Genomic DNA, 17,532 nt, shown 5'->3' with positions numbered 1-17,532 from the left:
AAGCACGAACGCGTACAGCAACCCACGGGCCGGTGCCGGTCTCCGGTGCCGGTCTCCGGTACCGGTCTCCGGTACCCCCGCGCCGTAACCACACAACAACCAAAAACTCAGAGAAACACATTTATTATAAACCACTTAAACACTCCAGGGCAGCTACAGCACGTTTAAAGTCTCAAAACAGGGCTCCAGCTCAGCCATACCGGGGCAGAGATGGGGGACGGGGGGAATCCCACAGAAAACACCGGGAGGAAGCAGGAAGGAACGGCAGCTGTTACTGGTAGTAGAGCTCCAGGTTCATGCCATCGTGGATCTCATCTGGAGGATGGAGTTAAGGAAGAAAAAAAGGAGAGAGGGGGCATCCAGCCTCAAGTTTCCCACCCCGCCCACATAAAACACCTGCCCAGAGAAGGATACAGTCGCCCAGCGTGACGTGATCCTTAAAGATGGTGTACCTGCGGGGACGGAAAACACAGATATCAGGCGGCCGGTACCGTCTCCACCGGCCCGGGATGGGGGGGGACCGGACGGACTCGGGCCCCCCCCATCCCGGTTCAGGGGCTTCTTCTACCCCCCCGCCGGTTCTACTCACCATTTCTTCAGCACAATTTTGTCCCAGCGAGTCCCGGTCTGTGCCGCGATCAGCTTCTTCAGGTCGCGGATGGAATCCTCGGTGCTGGCGGAACCGTTAAGGAAAAAGCGGAGGGAAACCGGGAAAAGCCCGTCCCCATCCCCAACCCCCCCCCCCCCCCTTCATCCCGGTTCCCGAGGATACTTGCATTTTACTCGTACTTTCTTGCCCAGACGGTCGTTGCAGACGACTTCGATCATGGCTGCCTGAGGGATGAAAGGGGGTTAACGGCGGGGGGGGACACACAAAACAGAAAACAAACCGGGGGTTAACGGGGAGGAGCGGAGAGGTACCGGGAAGGAGTTGTCGGTAAAGAAAAGGATTAAACAGGGAGGTTCTAACCCCACCGGAGCCCCCCGAGCCCCCCCCCCCCGGTACCCACCGAGCTCTGCGTCACTCCGCCACAGTCTTTACCGCTCCGGATCCGGAAGCTTAAATCCGGAAGCGGAAGTGACGCCCTCAACACCCGCCTTAAGTGTCGGGAAGCGGTCAAGATGGCGGCGGCGGCGGCTAATCCGGAATTGCCGGTGTTACCCGATTCGGTGTTACTGCAGGTTCTGGCGTTGCTGCCGTTACGGGAGAGGCTGCAGGCAGCCAGGTAGGGACGCCCCCCCCCCCCAACACCCCCCTCAACCGGAGCGGTACCGGGACCCTCCCGGTTCCCGGTTTCGATCGCTTCCCGCCTCTCCTCAGGGTCTGCCGGCGGTGGCAGAGGCTGGCGCTGGACCGGACGGTCTGGAGACATGTGGATTTGAGTCCGCACCGGGTACGGAACGCCTGGCCGCCTTCCCGCACCGGGCGGCGGCGGGGGGGATCACCCCGCTACGGGCAGGGGGCTGGGAGGGCTTAGGAATCGCCCCACTCCAGGCAGGGGGCTGAAATGGGGGGGAAGGGATTATCCCACTGTGGGCAGGGGACTGAGATTGGGGGGGGAATCACCCCACTACAGGCAGGGGCTGGTGGGGAGCAGGAATTGCCCCATTGCAGGCAGGGGGCTGAAATAACGGGGGAGGAATCCCCCCACTGTGGGCAGGGGACTGAGATTGGGGGGCGGGGAATAACCCCACTATGGGCAGGGGCTGGGGGGGAGCAGGAATCGCCCCACTGCGGGCAGGCAGGGGGCTGAAATAACGGGGGAGGAATCCCCCCGCTGTGGGCAGGGGGCTGAGACTGGGGGGGAAACCGCCTCACTACAGGCAGGGGTCCCCCCACCCCCTGGGAACAGGCCCTTTTCGTTCTCGCCCCTAGATCAGCTCCCAGACCCTGTGGCACCTGGTCCGGCAGCGTCTCCGCGACAGCCTGCGGACGCTGCGGGTACGGGGCGCGCTCCACTCCGGCAGCAAGAGGCGGATCCTCTCCCCGGCACTGCTGGCCGCCCTCGGGAAGCGGTGTCCCCAGCTCTACCGGCTGTGTCTGACAGAGACGGACCTCCGCCCCATCCCCTACGAGAACGTCCCCCCTTCCCTTACGGCGCTGGAGCTGAGTCACTGCGAAATCCCTGCTGCCTGGTTCTGCGGCTCCGCCGCGAGGGCCCTGCCCCAGCTGCAGCATCTCATTATCCACAATGTCCCTGCCTTTTCCGATCGTCATCTGCTGAATGTCTCCTCCCAGAGCAGCCTGAAGGCTCTGAGCCTTTGTGGCACCTACCGCGTAACAGATACGGGGATTCAGAGAGCGGCTCCGCACCTGGAGGAGCTGGAACGCCTCGTGCTGCGTCACTGCGTCATCGGCGACTCCGCCGTGGGCTTCATCGGGCGCCACATGAAACATCTCCGGTTTCTGGAGATCAGCGATGCTTACTCCCTGACGAACACGGGTCTGGCTTGTTTAGCAAGCCTGCAGCGCCTGGAGACGCTCTGCCTTGACGTCTGCGATAAGATTTCCCCGGGTGCTGTTATTGCTTTGTGCCAAGCACTGCCCCAGCTGAGGAACCTCAAATTAGGCGGGGCTCGCTTTGAAGATGAAGTAATTGATAAAATTCAGGCGAGTTTGCCCCACTGTAGCTTCTCACTTACTCCTTGATGCACGGCCTGAAGCAGCAGGGTTTTTGCCATTTGTCACTATGCCCGAAGTGCTCCTTTTTGGGAAAAGCCTGTTTGCCTGGGAGCTGCTGGATGTATTTTTGGGACAGAATTTACACTGGGGCCAAAACGGAAAGTGTGTCGTGTAAAATGGTTTGTCAGGAATTTGGTTTTGGTAGGATCCCACACTTTTCCGTGAATCGGGGGAATAGGAAAGCTGGGGAGCACCCAGCTTTTGGGAACCCGACTGATGAGCTGACCAAAGACTGACTGAGGTTACAAGTTTAACCTCTGTCTGCTCCTCTTCCCCCACTGCTAAACATCAGGCAGCAGCTTAACGAGCACAGAATTCAAGGAGCAAAGTGAGGCGCCCTCCTGCCACTGAAAAACAAGCTGGCAGCCCAAACCCCAGACTTCCAGTTAATATCTAACTCCGGATTGCTTAACCGCCCTGCACATGCACTCCAAACTCTGCCGGGGGAAGAAATACCTCAGCGATGTGTGCCAGAGCTGCTGGAGCTTTCTTAGAAGAGCTCAGGCCATCTGCCCAGACGGCGAGTGTTTTCAGCCCACGATATCGTCTTGCTTCTACTTTTCTTCAAATTCAGTTCGAGTTACTCCTCCTTGGTTGCGGGGCTTCCTGAATGCCTGGTCCCAAGAGCCACACGTCCCATTTGCGCAGCGATCGGGCTGGCACGTCCTCTTGGGCATCGCCAGGGGCTGCCGTTACCTCTGGGTTTTGCTGGGAGCAGCCACGTTTCCTCATCCCCTTTTATTATCCGCGTTCTCCTCCTCCCCGCGATGTCGTAACTCCAGATAACTGACACCGAGCCTTGTGACGTTGCTATTCTTAGGTTGTTGAGTCAGCCAAGGATGTTTTTAAATCAAATACCGTATTTATTAAATAAAAATGCTTTTGTATTATGTTTTCTCATGCTACAGTGTTTTAATGTCTTTGTTAAAATAAAGAAGTCGGGTACTTTTGACACTGAGCGGTGTCCTTGGGCGTTAACAGCTGAAGAGCTGCTGTCCTGGGACGAAGGTACAAGCCGGGGTCATCAAGTCAGGACATTAGCCAGGCTGCGGCCACCCAGAGCTTGGCACAGGAGTCCCTCAGGGAGACCCACCGATTTGTCTCCTGACTTAGTCAGCCCTTCAGTCCTAGCAAAGCTTTTTTTTTCCCCTTATGGCAGGGAAACACGTGGAATTACAAAGAGCTCAAACCAACACCCGAGTCCTGGATCCTCTTAACACCCCAATCCCCTTCCCAAGAGATTCTCCTACGTTGTTCACATCCTCCCTGAGCCAGACTGACCGGGATGTGAACTGATGTTTCCCCACAGTTGCTTATTGAGGGTTTTTTTACCTCCCGTAGGACAAGAGAATTCCCCTAGGAAGCACAGTAGGAGGATTAGTGTCTCAGCGGAGCCTTTTCTGGGCTCTGCCTCGAGATACAGCTCTCTTCACCCCACACAACACCTGCCCTCCGTTCAGTTTACGCAATAAGCAGTTCGCTTTCAGACAGACCTGCATGGCAGTGACCCCCCCTGCTCCCCGTGATGAAATCCTCGTTGCTGTGTGTCTCGTTAACAACCAGTCTTTGTGCCCTGGCCTGCTTTTTGTTTCTATACACAATCTCAGTGTAGCTTTGGGGCAAATAAACAACAGCTAAATGCCCCAGCTCTGCTTTGGAAAGCATCCCAAGGCTGCTGGCTTAATAACTACTGCTACATGTTTATCGCAGGCCCAGAGATTGACGCTGGAGCAATTAGCGTTATTAAAACTTCAAGCACTCTCTGTCCCAGCCCTCTCTGGGCTTGGAGCACGAAGGTAAAACAGCAAAAGGGAAAATTAAAACCAGTAAAAAATCCGTCAGTCACTCAAGGCACAGCTTGATGCGGCGAGAACCTAAATGTTCTCTCAATGTTTGCAGTGGGATGTTTGCAAGCCTGACGGCACAGCGCTCTGAACAACGTAATTTAATATCCGATGGTCCCAACTTGCCAGTTTTCCATCATCTCCGCAGAGCGCATAATTGCTAAACATGGAATAGCACGGAACAGCAATTACAAGTTTATGTGGCGCAAAGCGGGCTTTTCAGGTTTGGAAGCGGGAGGGGAGCTGTAAATATCAGATGACCACAGGCAAATTATAGGAATAAAGGACTGAAAGGGTCTTTTTGAATCATCAGTTCTGTTTCTGCCCCAGTAGAAGAGCAGCTCGGCCTCCTTGCACATGTACTGAAGCTCTTGGAGGGCTGTTCTAGACCCTTACTGCTTCTAATTTCCAAATTCAGGGGGTTTCTACTGTTTATCTCCATTTCATCTTTCGCCAACCTTTAACTTGAACAGTTCTTCCCCCAACCCCACCTTAACAGCTGTCTTTATGCACAATGCCCAACTGTTTTAAAAATACAGAATAAAAGACTTAACAGAGAGTCAGCTAAATCCTCGGCGAAGCCAGCGCATGAAACAGCTCTCCGTGTCCTCTCAGGGCTGCGAGGAGCAAGCTGCTCCCATCACACATAGATTTATACGGCACATTCATCCAGCTGCTTTATCAGACCCAAATCAGTTTTATTTTCTCAGGCGAGGGCATCTGTTGGGGCATTGCTTGTGCCTTCAGCTTTAGTTTCTAAACCAAAGACCATTTTCTATTTTCCAGACCCGCTTGTTTCCAAAGCAGTCTGTTCATTCACTTACGCTTGGAGGAAACGCCTTCAGAAACTTGAGAATTTCCCCTTTTTTTAACTCCAAAGGGATGCAGAGAGTTACAAATAAAAAGGGCACCCAGCTTGGCTGGAGGAAAAACCTCCAGACAGCTGAATTATTGGAAGTGGACACAATCCAAGCTGCTATTTTGAGAGGACAAACAGATCGGACGCAGCCTGGAAGGTTAAATTACAACCATTGGACTGAACATCCCTGGAAGTATTGCAGGTTCTCTACTCCAGAAAGCCTGGTGAAAAAGCTTCTGCTTCCTTGGTCCCGAGCTTCATTCCCCCCCTCCCCTCCCAGCCACAGCTTACCAGGATGGACGAGGAACACCTTCACGATGATCTGCGCGTTTTTAAAGGTAAAATTCAGCTACGCCAGCCCTTCAACCCACCACCTCGAGGAGCTGGGTGCGAGCAAAGAGGGTAACGAGACCATATCTCGTAGCGTGGTCTTTCTTCACCAACGTGCGTGGGTTTGGAGGGAGAGGAAGCTCCGTGCCCTCCTTCCTCCTCTGCTTAGGCAACTTGGCTCATCAGCTCTAACGGGGTTGATTGGTTGGGATGGGGACCCCCACCCTGACGAGCTTGTCCCTGGGATGGCGGTTCGGGAGGAAGATGAGGGAAAGGGACATTGCTGCAGGTGTGGGCCGTCCCTGAGATGAAGATCTCTTGGTGGTGTGAAGGTGGTGGTGCCCAACCAACAACACCTGAGAGGGTTCAGCCTTGGAAGCGTCCTGGACCAGTGCAAAATTTGGCTTTTCCTGGAGCTTTCCTAAGTCGAGCTCCCCAAACTGAGTGGCCCAGCACCCTTGCAAACCTCCCAAAGTTGAATCTTGGAACCCAAGGGCGTTTCTAAGGTTGAACTCCTCCGAAAAGGCCACCCGATGCCAACTAGGGACAGCAAAGAGCCCCCCCAGACCACGGACTGTCACTTGGGGAACAGTTGCCCTTTGGAAAAGGGTTACTAGACAGCCAGGAGGGTCTAGAAACATGTCGCAGCCCAAAATACATGGTGTAAGCTTGTAATTTCTTTTTATTTTGCTTATGTGGTACCTGAGATCACCTGCCCTGACCTTTAGCAAGGCCACTCCAGTGCTAACACAATGCACTGTGTGACAGCCATCACTTTTGGGGTCCTTTCAGCCCCCCAGGTGGGTCGGAACAGGAATTATCACCAAAATTTTGGCTTCTGTAGCAAATAGTTAACTATTCCGGGCTATTTATTAACCCTTCTATAAATGGAACCAGAAAAGCTATGAAAAAGTCCCGGTGATCCGAGGGGAATATTTTTACATCTCTTTTGTTTTGTTTTAAAGACAGAAACTTCTTCCAGCTGAGGCTGAGATCTTTTTTCACGGTATACTTGCTACTGGGCCTCTTCTTTGTGCTGATCATCACCCTGTTTGCTGTGTCGCTCTCTAGAGGTACTGGGACATCTTTGAACTAATTAATTAGGCAGGTAGGACCGAGAGATACCTGAGGTCTAAGTGCACACTCATGCGCTTAGAGTCTGTAGTTCCTAATTTCACAGGACAGAGTGACCAGAGGAGCTCCCGGACTGTCCCACGTAGTGACCCCTGATGTCCACGCCACCGTCTCTGGCTAATCCAAGCTATAAGCCAATATTTTAAATTTCCTGGGATTTCTTTGCCCCGTAGGCTGCTGGAAAATTAAAACATGTCTTTAGCCTTGCAGGCAGTCAGCTCCTGGATAGCAACACAACTGATAACCCACCATCTCTCCGTCTCTCTCTCTAATAGTTTCAGCCATTTCTTCTAAACTCAACGAGGTGCAGCCGGAACGGAAACAGAATTTTTCTGACAGGGATTTTCTCCGTAAGTCCTGGCTGCTGCCCAAACCCACCAGCTTTTCTCCCCCTCTGAAGTTTCCCTAAATTGTCCCCAAAGTGTTCCTGCTCTGGATCGCTTCGCTAAGGCAGTGCAGGGCATCCGTCCCCTTCTGGGTTTGCTGCTCTGCCAGCAGCAAACACTTTTATATTTTAGAAAGAACAATTTTTCCCCTGTAATAAAGGCCTTTTTGGGTGCTAGTTGCCACCTTCGCGGCAATCCAATATACAGCAAGCTTCGGGGCCGTGCCGTTGTGCCCGTACCAGTTTGGCACTGGGGTGCTGCTGGGAAAACCCCCTTGCTGGGACGAGCCCGGCGAAGACCGGCTCAACTGCCTGACTTCCCCCCCGCCATCCTTCTTTCACCAGTGTTTCCCTGCGGACCCGGCTCCAGGGAATGGGAATACTTTAATGGAAAATGTTACTACTTCTCCCTAACCAGAATGAGCTGGTACAAGGCAAAGGCTCAGTGCGAAGAGATGCACTCGCAGTTGGTTATCATTAACAGCTACGCCAAGCAGGTAAAGACCTCCGCTTGAGGCAGGAAAGCCCAGGCTTGCCCAAATCCTGCCCATAGTCCCAGGTTTCTGCAGACCCCTCCCGCCCCCCCAGTACCTCCCTGGTTCCCTGCTGCCATCCTGCACGCCCCAACCTCGCTGGGCAGCTGAGAGCTGGTGCTGTTATCCTTTGCATCAACCAGCAGAGAGCAGGCAGAACCTGCTCTGCCTGCCCGCTGCCTGCATCCAGCGCTTCCCTTCTATATGTACGGGATGCTTAGACGCAGCACCGGCACCTATCCTGCACCTCCACCTTGTAAATCAATAGCCAAGCGCAGAGTCGTACCTCTCCGGCTCCTCCACGGTGCAAACGCGGAGCTGAGGTTGCTCCGAGCTTGCCGGCTCGAGGAACCGTTTCCTGGTGCTTTTCCCTCCTGATCCCTCTCCCCGCTGCAGAATTTTGTCATGTTCAGGACAAGGAATGAACGTTTCTGGATCGGGCTCACGGACGAGAATTCGGAAGGGGAATGGGAATGGATCGACGGGACCGACTATAAAACCACGTTCACGTGAGTGCTGGCCTGCCCTGCGGTTTTGTGCCCGGCACCCCAAAACAGCAGGCAGCTTCCCTGCCCGCACACCCCTGTTTCAGCCAGCAGACCGGTTTTTCTTCACCCTGCCCTGGGATGGGCGCTCACATGAGGTCTAACACAGCAGCAGAGGCAAGAATTAGCATCTAAAACCATCTGAAACTGGACAGATTTAGCTAGTCCCTGCCCTTCTCCCAGCCCCAGGGAAAGCTGCTCCGCTCAGCTGCCTGCCCCTGCTGCCCTCTCTCAGTTTGATCCTTCTCTGCCCAGATTTTGGAAGGAGGGCGAGCCCAACAACAGCAACAACAACGAAGACTGTGCCCACGTCTGGATCTCTGGGAAGTGGAACGATGTCTACTGCACCTATGAGTGCTACTACATCTGCGAAAAGCCTCTGCCCAACTGAGCAAAACCACGTGTGGAGGCAACGGCTGATGCTCTGGCACCACGAATGTTCCTTTTTCTTCTTAACTTATACTATCCGAGTGCCTGCTCCCCGCTCTTCCTCTCCACCGGGCTGTCCCGAGGAAGAGCGGGGATGCATTTTGATGGTCCTAAGCAATATGCGCAGGAATCTGGGTTCTCCGTGGGGAGCTCAGCCTAATAAAGGACAATTATTGCTCTGGTTAACGAAGCTTCTCTCTTTCTAGGCGTGCATGTGAAGGGGTGGGGGGTGAGCTGGGGCTGCAGATGGACGGCGTGCAGGTCAGCAGCAATGCTGGGAGCAGGCTGGCGATAAATGGGACAGAATATGGGATTTGCGACCCAACTCAGCATCCCAGGAGTGGGACGGGGGCATCTCCCACAGTAGCATCAGGGAGGCGAGGTTTGGATGGACTAGAGCAGAGCTGAGCCGCGTCCGAAAGGATTTGGTGCCTCGGCCGTGAGCCTTCCTGCTCCTAAAAGGGTTTGGTGCTACCGATGGGTCGGCATCTCTAAGAGCAGCCCCGCTGCCTGCTGGCACCTGCCTGCAGTCGGGGCTGCCTGTACCCACTCCCCCCGGCTCGGGTCCCGGCCACCGAGCAGAGGATCTGGGTCAAGCAACCCTGGAACACCAGTAAACACGGTTTCAGAGGTGGAAATGAGGTTTGGTTTTCCTACTGAGGGAAAAACCCATCATTTTCATAACTTTTCCTTTTTTTTTTTTTTCTTGCTGTTTCAATTTGGATTCCACATGATAAAATTGCCTGGTACTTGTTTGTTATAACACGAAACTCGATCATGGTTCAGCTCTGCGTCACTTCGGTCACCGACGGGGTCCTTGGGCCCTGGGACTCGGCAGGGATCGGGCTCCCTCCCATATTTTCCATCAAAAAAAAGCTCATTTGGGGCCAGATTGGGAAACTTCGAGCTCCCACCCCGGTTGCAGGCAGGAGGCTGCTCCCACCGCTCACCCCCGGTGCGACGAGGCGCTGATGGCACCCTCTTCTTGCACGGTGTCAGCGGGTGGGTGTGCACGCGCGTGCGCGAGCGTTGCGGGGAGCGGGTGTGCACACGCGTGTGGGTGCACGACCAGGCGTGTGCGCGCACTGCAGGGCATGGGTGTGCACGCGGGCGTGCGTGCACGCTGCAAGGTGTGCGTGCGATGCGCGTGAGTGTGCGCGCGCTGCAAGGTGTGTGTGTGTGTGTGCACGCTGCAAGGTGTGTGCGTGGACTGCAAGGTGGGTGTGCGTGTGTGCGCACACGTGTGTGCACACTGCAAGGTGCGTGTGCGCACTGCAGGGTGTGCGTGTGCGCACACACGTGTGTGCGCACTGCAAGGTGCGTGTGCGCACTGCAGGGTGTGTGTGTGCGCACACACGTGTGTGCGCACTGCAAGGTGCGTGTGCGCACTGCAGGGTGTGTGTGTGCGCACACACGTGTGTGCACACTGCAAGGTGCGTGTGCGCACTACAAGGTGCGTGTGTGCGCTGCAGGGAACGAGTGGGAGCCGCTCTCAGCCACCCGGTACCGGGACTGCCCGAGGGCAGCTCGCGACCGGGACCCGGAGGGGGGTGGCAGCACCCAGAGCCCCCGCCGCCCCCCCCTCCGGGCCACCTACCGGCTGCAGCCCCGAGGTCCCGCCCGGTGCCCGGTGCCCGGGGCCGGTCCGCAGCTCCGGCCCCGTCGCTCGGTCCCTCTCGGCAGCGGGCAGCCCCCGGCCCGGCTCCCCCCGGTCTCCCCCGGTCCTCCCCGGTTCCCCCCCCCCCGGTTCCCCCCCCGGTCCCCCCCCGGTTCCCCGGACGATGCCCGCGGTGGATCGCGGGAGGGTCGCGGTCACCGACCCGGCAGGAGCCCCGACCCCCCCTTCACCCCCCCACCCCGGACCACGGCTGCCCCGACGGCGGGAGGACGAGCCTCCGCCCGCTCTGTCGGCGACACAGCTGTCGCGACGGAGCCCGGCAGCCCTTCGGTGAGCGGCGAAGCATTAACGAGACCGGCGGCTCGGAGCCTCCCCCAGCCCCTCCGCGACGGTGGGGCCCCCGCCGTGCCTGCGACAGCCCCTGTCGTGACAAGAGCTGCCTCTGTCGCGACACCCTTTTGCCGGGGGAGCCGTCGGTATCGCCTTTTGGGCGCACCGGGCTCTACCGGCGGGGGGAAACGAGAGGGAGGGGGGGTCCGGACCGGGGTGGGGAGGGTCCGCACCGGAGTCTGGGGGTGGGTGGGGGGTCCGGACTGGGGTGGGTGGTTGGGTGGGGGGTCGGGACTGGGGGGGTGGGTGGGTGGGTGGGTGTGGGGGGGTCCCCCCCCCCCCGCCTTGATGGGGCCCCCGACGCGCTCCCGGCTCAGGCGCGCTCCCGGGGGAGGCGGGGGGGGGGGCGGCGGCGCTCACGGGCGGGGGCGCGGACACGGGCGGGGGCTGCGAGCTCTGCCCCGCGCACGATCGCGTCCCGTTCCGCTCCTCTCCCTTCCCCTCCCTGCCGGTATCGTTACCGGTATCGTTACCGGTATCGTTGTCCCGGTAAGTGTCCGTGAATGGACGGGGCGGGCGGGGATGAGGTGCCGGTAACTGAGCGGTGTGTGTGGGGGTGACTTGTAACGGGGGGGTGGACGGACGGACACTCATGGATGTGAACGGAGACACCGGCACCGGTACCGGCAGCGCAGGGACCCGTCGGGCTGCCTTGTCCCGACAGGACGGGACGGGGTTTTGGGGGGGGGGGGAAGCACCGGGGCCGCAGCCCCCGGTGTGGGCTCCGGTGTGGGCTCCGGGGATGCCGGGGGTAAGGTCGGGCTTAACCCCAACGGGACCGGGGGGAGCGGGGAGGGTGGACGCCGCCACCGCCGTGATTTCGTTGCCGTTCGTTAACCGGAGCTCCGGGGCGCAGAAAACGACCGGGAGGCACCGGGAAGCTCCGAACCACCGGGGAAGCGGGGGGGGGGGGGGGGTGGGGGGACACACCGGTCCCGGTCCTTATCACTCCTCCCCACCCGCAGCCCCCACGCTGGCCGCCGGCATGAAGACCGAAGAGGCTCCGTCCTGCCTGCAGCAGGCAACGCCGGTCCTGGGCTTCGGTGAGTGCCGGAGAGACCGGGAACGGGTACCACGCACCGGGGAGTGGGGACCGGGGAGACCCTCAGCCCCCCCAGCCCGGGCTGCTCAGGCAGCATCCGTGGCTGGCTGTTCCATCCTCATCCTCCCTGGGCTGTTCCGGGGGTCTCGGTGTGTCCCCAAGTTGCAGCGGGACCAGCCGGCCCTGCCCGCGCTGCCCGTTTTCCCCCAACCGTATGATCCCATCTGGCATCAGCGGCATTCCCAGCTTCTCTGCAGTGTTTATTCCCCGCTCGGGAAGGAGAATCCTTCCTCCTCCGGATTGTCGGGGTGACCAGGGGAGAGGGAGCACCCCCCCCCCCCCCCCCCCCCCCTCGCTCAGCCTGGCTTTGTGGTTTGCCAATTTGGAGGCAGCAAAAACCACGGCAAGATGTTGGCAAGCCGCTAAATGCCATCTTGCAACCCCAAAGCAGCTGCGGCTCCGTGGGCTGAGGTTGTCCGTAACGGCAGACGGCACCGGCGTGTAGCAAGGCACAAGGCACGGAGCCCAGAAGGGACAGGAACACGACAAGCATCCATCCCTTGTCTGCCCCGACCTCCTGGATAAGCCCCTTCGGAGCCTCGGTTTATCCCGGTCCTTTGCTGATTTTAGGGAGCATCCCGTGCAGGGCCAGGCTGCGATCGCGTGGCCCTCAATCATCCCAGCCACGCGCGATAGCTGGCTTCGCTGACCCGAATTTTCAATTACAGTGAGGATATCTGCCCCCGAGACCCGGTGGGGGGTTCACGTGCCTTGGGAGGGCCTGGATGCGGGGGGGTTAATTTGGGATAATACCGAGATGAGGCACCCAAGCTGCCTCCTCTCTGCATGGATGCTGGGCTCGCCCGGTCGTGTCCCCCTCGGTGTCCCTTTTCCCCGTCTCAGAGAGCCACAACACGGTGGGTTGGGATTCTCCTTCGTTAACATATTTGCGGGTCCAAACTGTTGCATTTTTATCAGTCTGATTGTCTTTAGGGCAGCGTAAGGCAGAAATCTCCTTTACTTTCAGTTTTGCCCCTTTCTCCCAGACTGGCTGCGGGGGGATTCACGCAAGCTGAGTTTTCCCTAGATTTTTCTCATCCCCTCTTCCCCCTGGAGCTCGGGATCACTCGCTCTTCTCCCATAGTGTTATGGCATCACCATGTTCGTGGCCTTGTGCCGAGCAAGATCCAGCTCTAACTTATTGCCGGGCAGTAACCTCTGCTCCGGGCCCTGCCCGTACATCCCGCACCACGACACGGGCAGGCAGCAGGCAGGATTCTGCTGCTTCCCACCACCCCGAATCCCTGGCATCCTCCTGCCTGCTCGCTGAGTGAGACGGAGGGACAAACATCCCTGGGGCTGAAGTTTTGTGTCTCTCCCTTCTAGACTGATCCCACATTCCTGGAGCTCCCTGGCGATTTAACTATCTGCTCTCAGACTAATTTCCTATTAGGTTATTCCCTGTTTTTTTCCCCCCAGTTAAAGAGGAGTTGGAGTTTTTCAGTCCCAGATGCCTCTAACCCACTGGAGGTTTGGCTGGTCCCACGGTGACATGCAGCCCATGGGGTCAAAGTCAAGAAGGGTGAAAATATTTGACTCCAGAAGTTAATAACGAAGGAAAAAGTGAGACGTGGAGGCTCAACGTGGGATAAATATCCACGGAGAACCTCAGCACGTGCCCGCAGCCCCTGGGATGTGGTTGTTTATTGCCTTGGCCACCCACGCTGCCCTCCTGGCATTACAGAGCTGCACCATTATAGCTCCTGTGCTGCTGCTCCGACACCACCAGCAGCATGGCAGACATTCATTTTTCCTCTTCTTGGGCTAAAAATCCTCATTTCCACTCTGATCTGCTGGATCCCAATCTGCAGGAGGGCTCTCAGGGTCTGGTCACCTCCAGCTGATGCTGCCACGCGATTTCCAGGTCCCAGCATTTAATTAATGAGCTGTGCCGGGACTCGGCTTGCCGCAACATCCAGCATTGCCCAGGCACGTGGCTGCAGGCTCAGCTGGCTGCGATGCCGACTGGGATGCTGGAGATGCAGGACCCAAAGCCAAGCATCGCAATGAAGTGGGGCAGAAGCTGCTTTCACACGAGACACCTCCATTTTCGGCTGCACAGAAAGCCCAAATTATCCAAATTTACTCCCCGCAAACAGTCCCTCCTGTGTTGGTGTAATGACAGCAGCACCCTTCAAGGCAGAGAGCGTTTGCCATGGTTTCAAATGGTTTCAGGACTTTGGGAAAGCACCTGTAGCTAAAATTGGACAGAAAAAGTGTTCCTGCTGGTGGATACTTTCTGACTGCCCGCATTTTGCCTCCACCATGGCGGTCCAGCCTGCTCCATGCTCCATTCCTCCATCTCCCTACCACCAATTTGAGCCTGCTGAGTCCAAGGAGCCAGAAATCAAGTTGCTGACGGGCTGATTCAGGGTCCTGGCCAGGATGATCAGTGGAGGACCGTGGTCAGGTGTAAGGGCTGCTTCCCAGAGCCTGCGAAATAAGATCTGCAGGGCTGGGAAAGTCTCTGCATGTTCCTGGAGAAGCAGAAAATCCCCTTTTGCTGGAGATGCTGCTGGGTCAGGGCTCCTCTGCGTCTCCCAGCCTTGCGCAGAGGCACACGGGTCTCCACCGGAATGTGTCTCCTGCCGTTTGCCATGGCTACTTGTTGGCTTGGACTCCTTGCCCTGGGATGGTGCCCAAAATAGGGCTGGACTTAGTGTTTCCCCTCAAACCCCCGTTCCTCCAAGGTGCAGCAGAAGACCTTGGTTGCCCTCGGCAGCTCGCTGCCTTTTAAAAGAGCCGTAAGCTTCATCCATGGGATGCTATCATCCCTCTGAGCCTTTGACGGGGCTTGGGCATGTTACCCCAGGACCTACAGGCTTACAGGAAGATAAAAGCATTGAGAAGCTGGAGAGGACAGAGATAAGTGCTCGTAAAACCCAAAGAGCTTGGTGGGGTGGAGGTTGTGGACACTGGAGAGGGTGCCGCTGCCTGGCTCAGCCTGCAACCCAGACCCAGCGCACCAGATAATGTATTTATTACTGACTCCTTTACCTTGAAGTTATCATGACAAAGCGTTTGAAGAGCGGCCATAGATTTACATGTTGATAACACTCAGGAGGAAAAAAACTGAAAAGCTCTGGAGCCTTTTTAAGCAGCTCATAGCACCAAATCTGGCGTGAAACTGGACGAAATTCAGACGCAGGTCTGTCTCTGACCTGGACCAAGGTTTCCAACAAGCTCAGCACCCACAGCCTCCTGTCAAGACACACATACATTTGCTCTCTGGTTCCTAAATGTGTGTTCTCCACGTCCTCTGTGATTTATACAGTGCCAGAGCTGCGGGCTTGGGGTTCACCAGGAATTTACCACCTGCAGCGAAACCCAGAACCTGCTGCTTTCGCAGACCCAACTTTGACATTTATTTTCAAGGTTGTCACAAAAACCTCCATGCCGAGCCTCCCTTCTCCCTCTCCTACAGTAACACCATGTGGCTTTAAAGAACAAAAAGCAAAAAACAATGGTAGATGATTGTAAGGAGTTATGCGAGGCTAAGCATCCCCCCAAAAAAAAGCAGACACTATTACTGCAGTACATGATCCTCCCCCCCCCGCAAGGGAAAACTCCTTCTCACACCATCTTTTCCCTGTTACCCAGGTTCAGACTCCAAAATGCGGGAGGTGTGCGCCGGCTGCGACACCCCCATCTCTGACCGGTTCCTCTTGCGAGTCAACGAGCGTTCCTGGCACGAAGGCTGCGTGAAATGCGCCGTCTGCCTGCAGCCGCTCTCTGGGACCTGCTACTGTCGCAACCGGCAGCTCTACTGCAAACACGACTACGAGAAGTAAGTGCCCTCCGGTTATTTTCTCTGATTTTTCCTTCCCTCTCGGCTCTGTTTTGATTGTGTCGGAGGCAGGGTGGGTTCAATCAGGAGGTGGGCTTCTGGAAGGGTGGGTTGGGAAAGGGCACCGTGGTGTCGGTGTCGTGTAGGCTGGAGAGGACTAGGTGAGATGATAAGGACCACAGAGGTGTCCTGCAAAGCGATGCTGTCCAAATAGAGGGACAGAAGTGTTTAGCTTTGATTTAATGTGGCGACGTGGCAGGGATGAAGAGGAAGAAGGGATGAGCTGTTGGTTGAAGAGGCAGAAAGGATGAGCTGTTGGCTGTTGGGATGCTTTTTCAAGAAATGAGAATCGCCCAGGAGATGACAACCCCCAGCTCCATGCCTTGTCCTTCTGGGATGTGCGGGCCAGCAGATTTAACCTGAGGAGCTTTGCTTTGCACCGAAGGTCCGACTCATGGGGTGAAGAACAGATCAGACGAGGACAGGAGCGGGCACGCTGTCCCCTAACCATGATGCTGGGAGCTGCTAGCAAGTGCTCTTTGGTGCGAGGGAGCCCATGGCTGTGGTTACGCCGCGTGGCTGAGCCTGTCTTTGCCACGGGCAGGGTGCTGGGCTCTGCTCTGCTCAGGGTGGCAATCCTGTGCCTTCAGGAGGGTCAGCACCACCAAATATTTAGAATAGAATGGAATGGAATGGAATGGAATAGGAATAGAATGGAACAAGAACAGGAACAGAATAGATAGAATAGAATAGAATAGAATAGAATAGAATAGAATAGAATAGAATAGAATATTTCAGCTGGAAGGGACCTACAATGATCATCTAGTTCCACTTCATTTGCTTTTGAACACCTCGCTAGGGCTTCCAGGAGAAGACGGGGCTGTCGCGCTCCTCTGCTTGTTGTGTAAGTTTAATTGCGTATCAGATGAGGTGTTTTGAGCGTTAGTGAATCCAGACAGAGCTGAAGAGAGGGAAGCGGCCCATGGAGCTGGAGGGGCTGAAGGCATTTTGTAAGTGGAAAGCTGGCTTGCGGTGGTGCGATATGGAAGGAGACATCCCTAAAATGAAAGCGTGGCAGGTACCTGGAGGGGCTGTAGGACAGCTGGGGAGCAGCTGCCCTGCGTATCACTCTGGGCTGCGTGATTTGATAAAATATAGCCATTGGTGTGTGTGAAATCCTCGGAAAAATCAGGTTTTTAGGGTTATCCCAAACAACCTTGTCTGCAAAACTCAAAGAGCAGCATCTCCCACAGCACTGGAGATACCTCCCTGAATCTTGGCAGAGCCCGAGCTGGCGGCGTGGTCGCACCTTGCCCCAGCACTAAAGCAGTGAAGGGTTTTTTTGCCTTTAGTGGTCATAAATGCACTTTTATTAACAAAGCCGCTCACGTGCTTCTGTTAGCATTGGGAGGTGAACATGGGATGGAAAATCTCTCTCTGCCACTGCTTGGCTCTGTGGCCACAGGCAAATCCTTTCCCCTTCACTCTGACCCTCTCCAATTGAAAACTGGAGCCTTCACCCTTTGCTTTCCTTCAAACGCTGGTGATGTCCTTTTCGAAGGGGCATCGGGAAGCCCAGGGAGCCTGTGCGTCCCCATTTTTTGCAGTCTGGAAGTGTTTTGAAGCAGAGCAGCCACTGGAAACGAGTCTGGGAGGACAGGGAAAGGGGCCGCCCTTTAATTACAGCCTTGCGTTCCCAATTCTGCCTTCCCCTGGCAGACACCGTGAGCCCCACGTGGCATTTTTTAGGGGGGTGATGTGGCACAAGAAGCCACTCGTATCCCCTAAGGCTGATCCCTGACCCTGACAGCTCTGAGCCGGACCGGCAAGAGCCCGTCTGCTGGCCACCCCCTTTCCTTCAGCATCTCAGGAACAAGAGATAAGCTTCAAGAG

General features: G+C 56.4%; 4 protein-coding genes across 6 annotated transcripts in view; 3 read left to right on the top strand and 1 right to left on the bottom strand.

Moving 5' to 3' along the window:
- Positions 1–107: 107 nt before the first annotated feature.
- On the bottom strand, positions 108–1,092 carry UBL5 (ubiquitin like 5). The gene is made up of 5 exons (XM_030030424.1): positions 1,011–1,092; positions 773–834; positions 590–673; positions 415–452; positions 108–315 (listed from the first exon to the last, which is right to left on the bottom strand). Exons 2-5 carry the CDS (start codon positions 826–828, stop codon positions 272–274), a joined length of 222 nt encoding a protein of 73 aa, XP_029886284.1. The 5' UTR covers positions 829–834; positions 1,011–1,092; the 3' UTR covers positions 108–271.
- Positions 1,062–3,573, top strand: FBXL12 (F-box and leucine rich repeat protein 12). 2 transcript variants are annotated; one of them, XM_030030419.2, is made up of 3 exons: positions 1,062–1,226; positions 1,322–1,394; positions 1,882–2,619. In XM_030030419.2, the coding sequence occupies exons 1-3, from the start codon at positions 1,123–1,125 to the stop codon at positions 2,491–2,493; spliced, it is 789 nt and encodes a 262-aa protein (XP_029886279.1). In that variant the 5' UTR covers positions 1,062–1,122; the 3' UTR covers positions 2,494–2,619. The 2 variants fall into 2 exon arrangements, with proteins under 2 accessions (XP_029886279.1, XP_029886278.1); XM_030030418.2 differs by having other exon boundaries at positions 1,067–1,226; positions 1,877–3,573.
- A 1,983-nt stretch (positions 3,574–5,556) lies between these two features.
- LOC115348172 (hepatic lectin-like) lies at positions 5,557–8,928 on the top strand. Of its 2 annotated transcripts, XM_030030420.1 has the most exons (6): positions 5,557–5,724; positions 6,682–6,789; positions 7,126–7,200; positions 7,581–7,732; positions 8,165–8,277; positions 8,569–8,928. In XM_030030420.1, exons 1-6 carry the CDS (start codon positions 5,682–5,684, stop codon positions 8,702–8,704), a joined length of 627 nt encoding a protein of 208 aa, XP_029886280.1. In that variant the 5' UTR covers positions 5,557–5,681; the 3' UTR covers positions 8,705–8,928. The 2 variants fall into 2 exon arrangements, with proteins under 2 accessions (XP_029886280.1, XP_029886281.1); XM_030030421.2 differs by lacking the exon at positions 6,682–6,789 and having other exon boundaries at positions 5,558–5,724.
- A 2,219-nt stretch (positions 8,929–11,147) lies between these two features.
- Positions 11,148–17,532, top strand: part of LOC115348170 (LIM homeobox transcription factor 1-alpha-like) — a 27,018-nt gene continuing 20,633 nt past the window's right edge. The window contains exons 1-3 of the mRNA XM_030030417.1: positions 11,148–11,239; positions 11,716–11,793; positions 15,453–15,639. Coding sequence (XP_029886277.1) covers positions 11,736–11,793; positions 15,453–15,639 — 245 coding nt within the window. The 5' untranslated portion in view covers positions 11,148–11,239; positions 11,716–11,735. The remainder of the gene's footprint in view (positions 11,240–11,715; positions 11,794–15,452; positions 15,640–17,532) is intronic.

The sequence above is a fragment of the Aquila chrysaetos genome, chromosome 11, assembly GCF_900496995.4.
Source record: "Aquila chrysaetos chrysaetos chromosome 11, bAquChr1.4, whole genome shotgun sequence".
Lineage (NCBI taxonomy): Eukaryota > Metazoa > Chordata > Aves > Accipitriformes > Accipitridae > Aquila > Aquila chrysaetos.
Note: the sequence above shows the minus strand (reverse complement) of the source record. Positions and strands in the feature narration are given on the sequence as shown.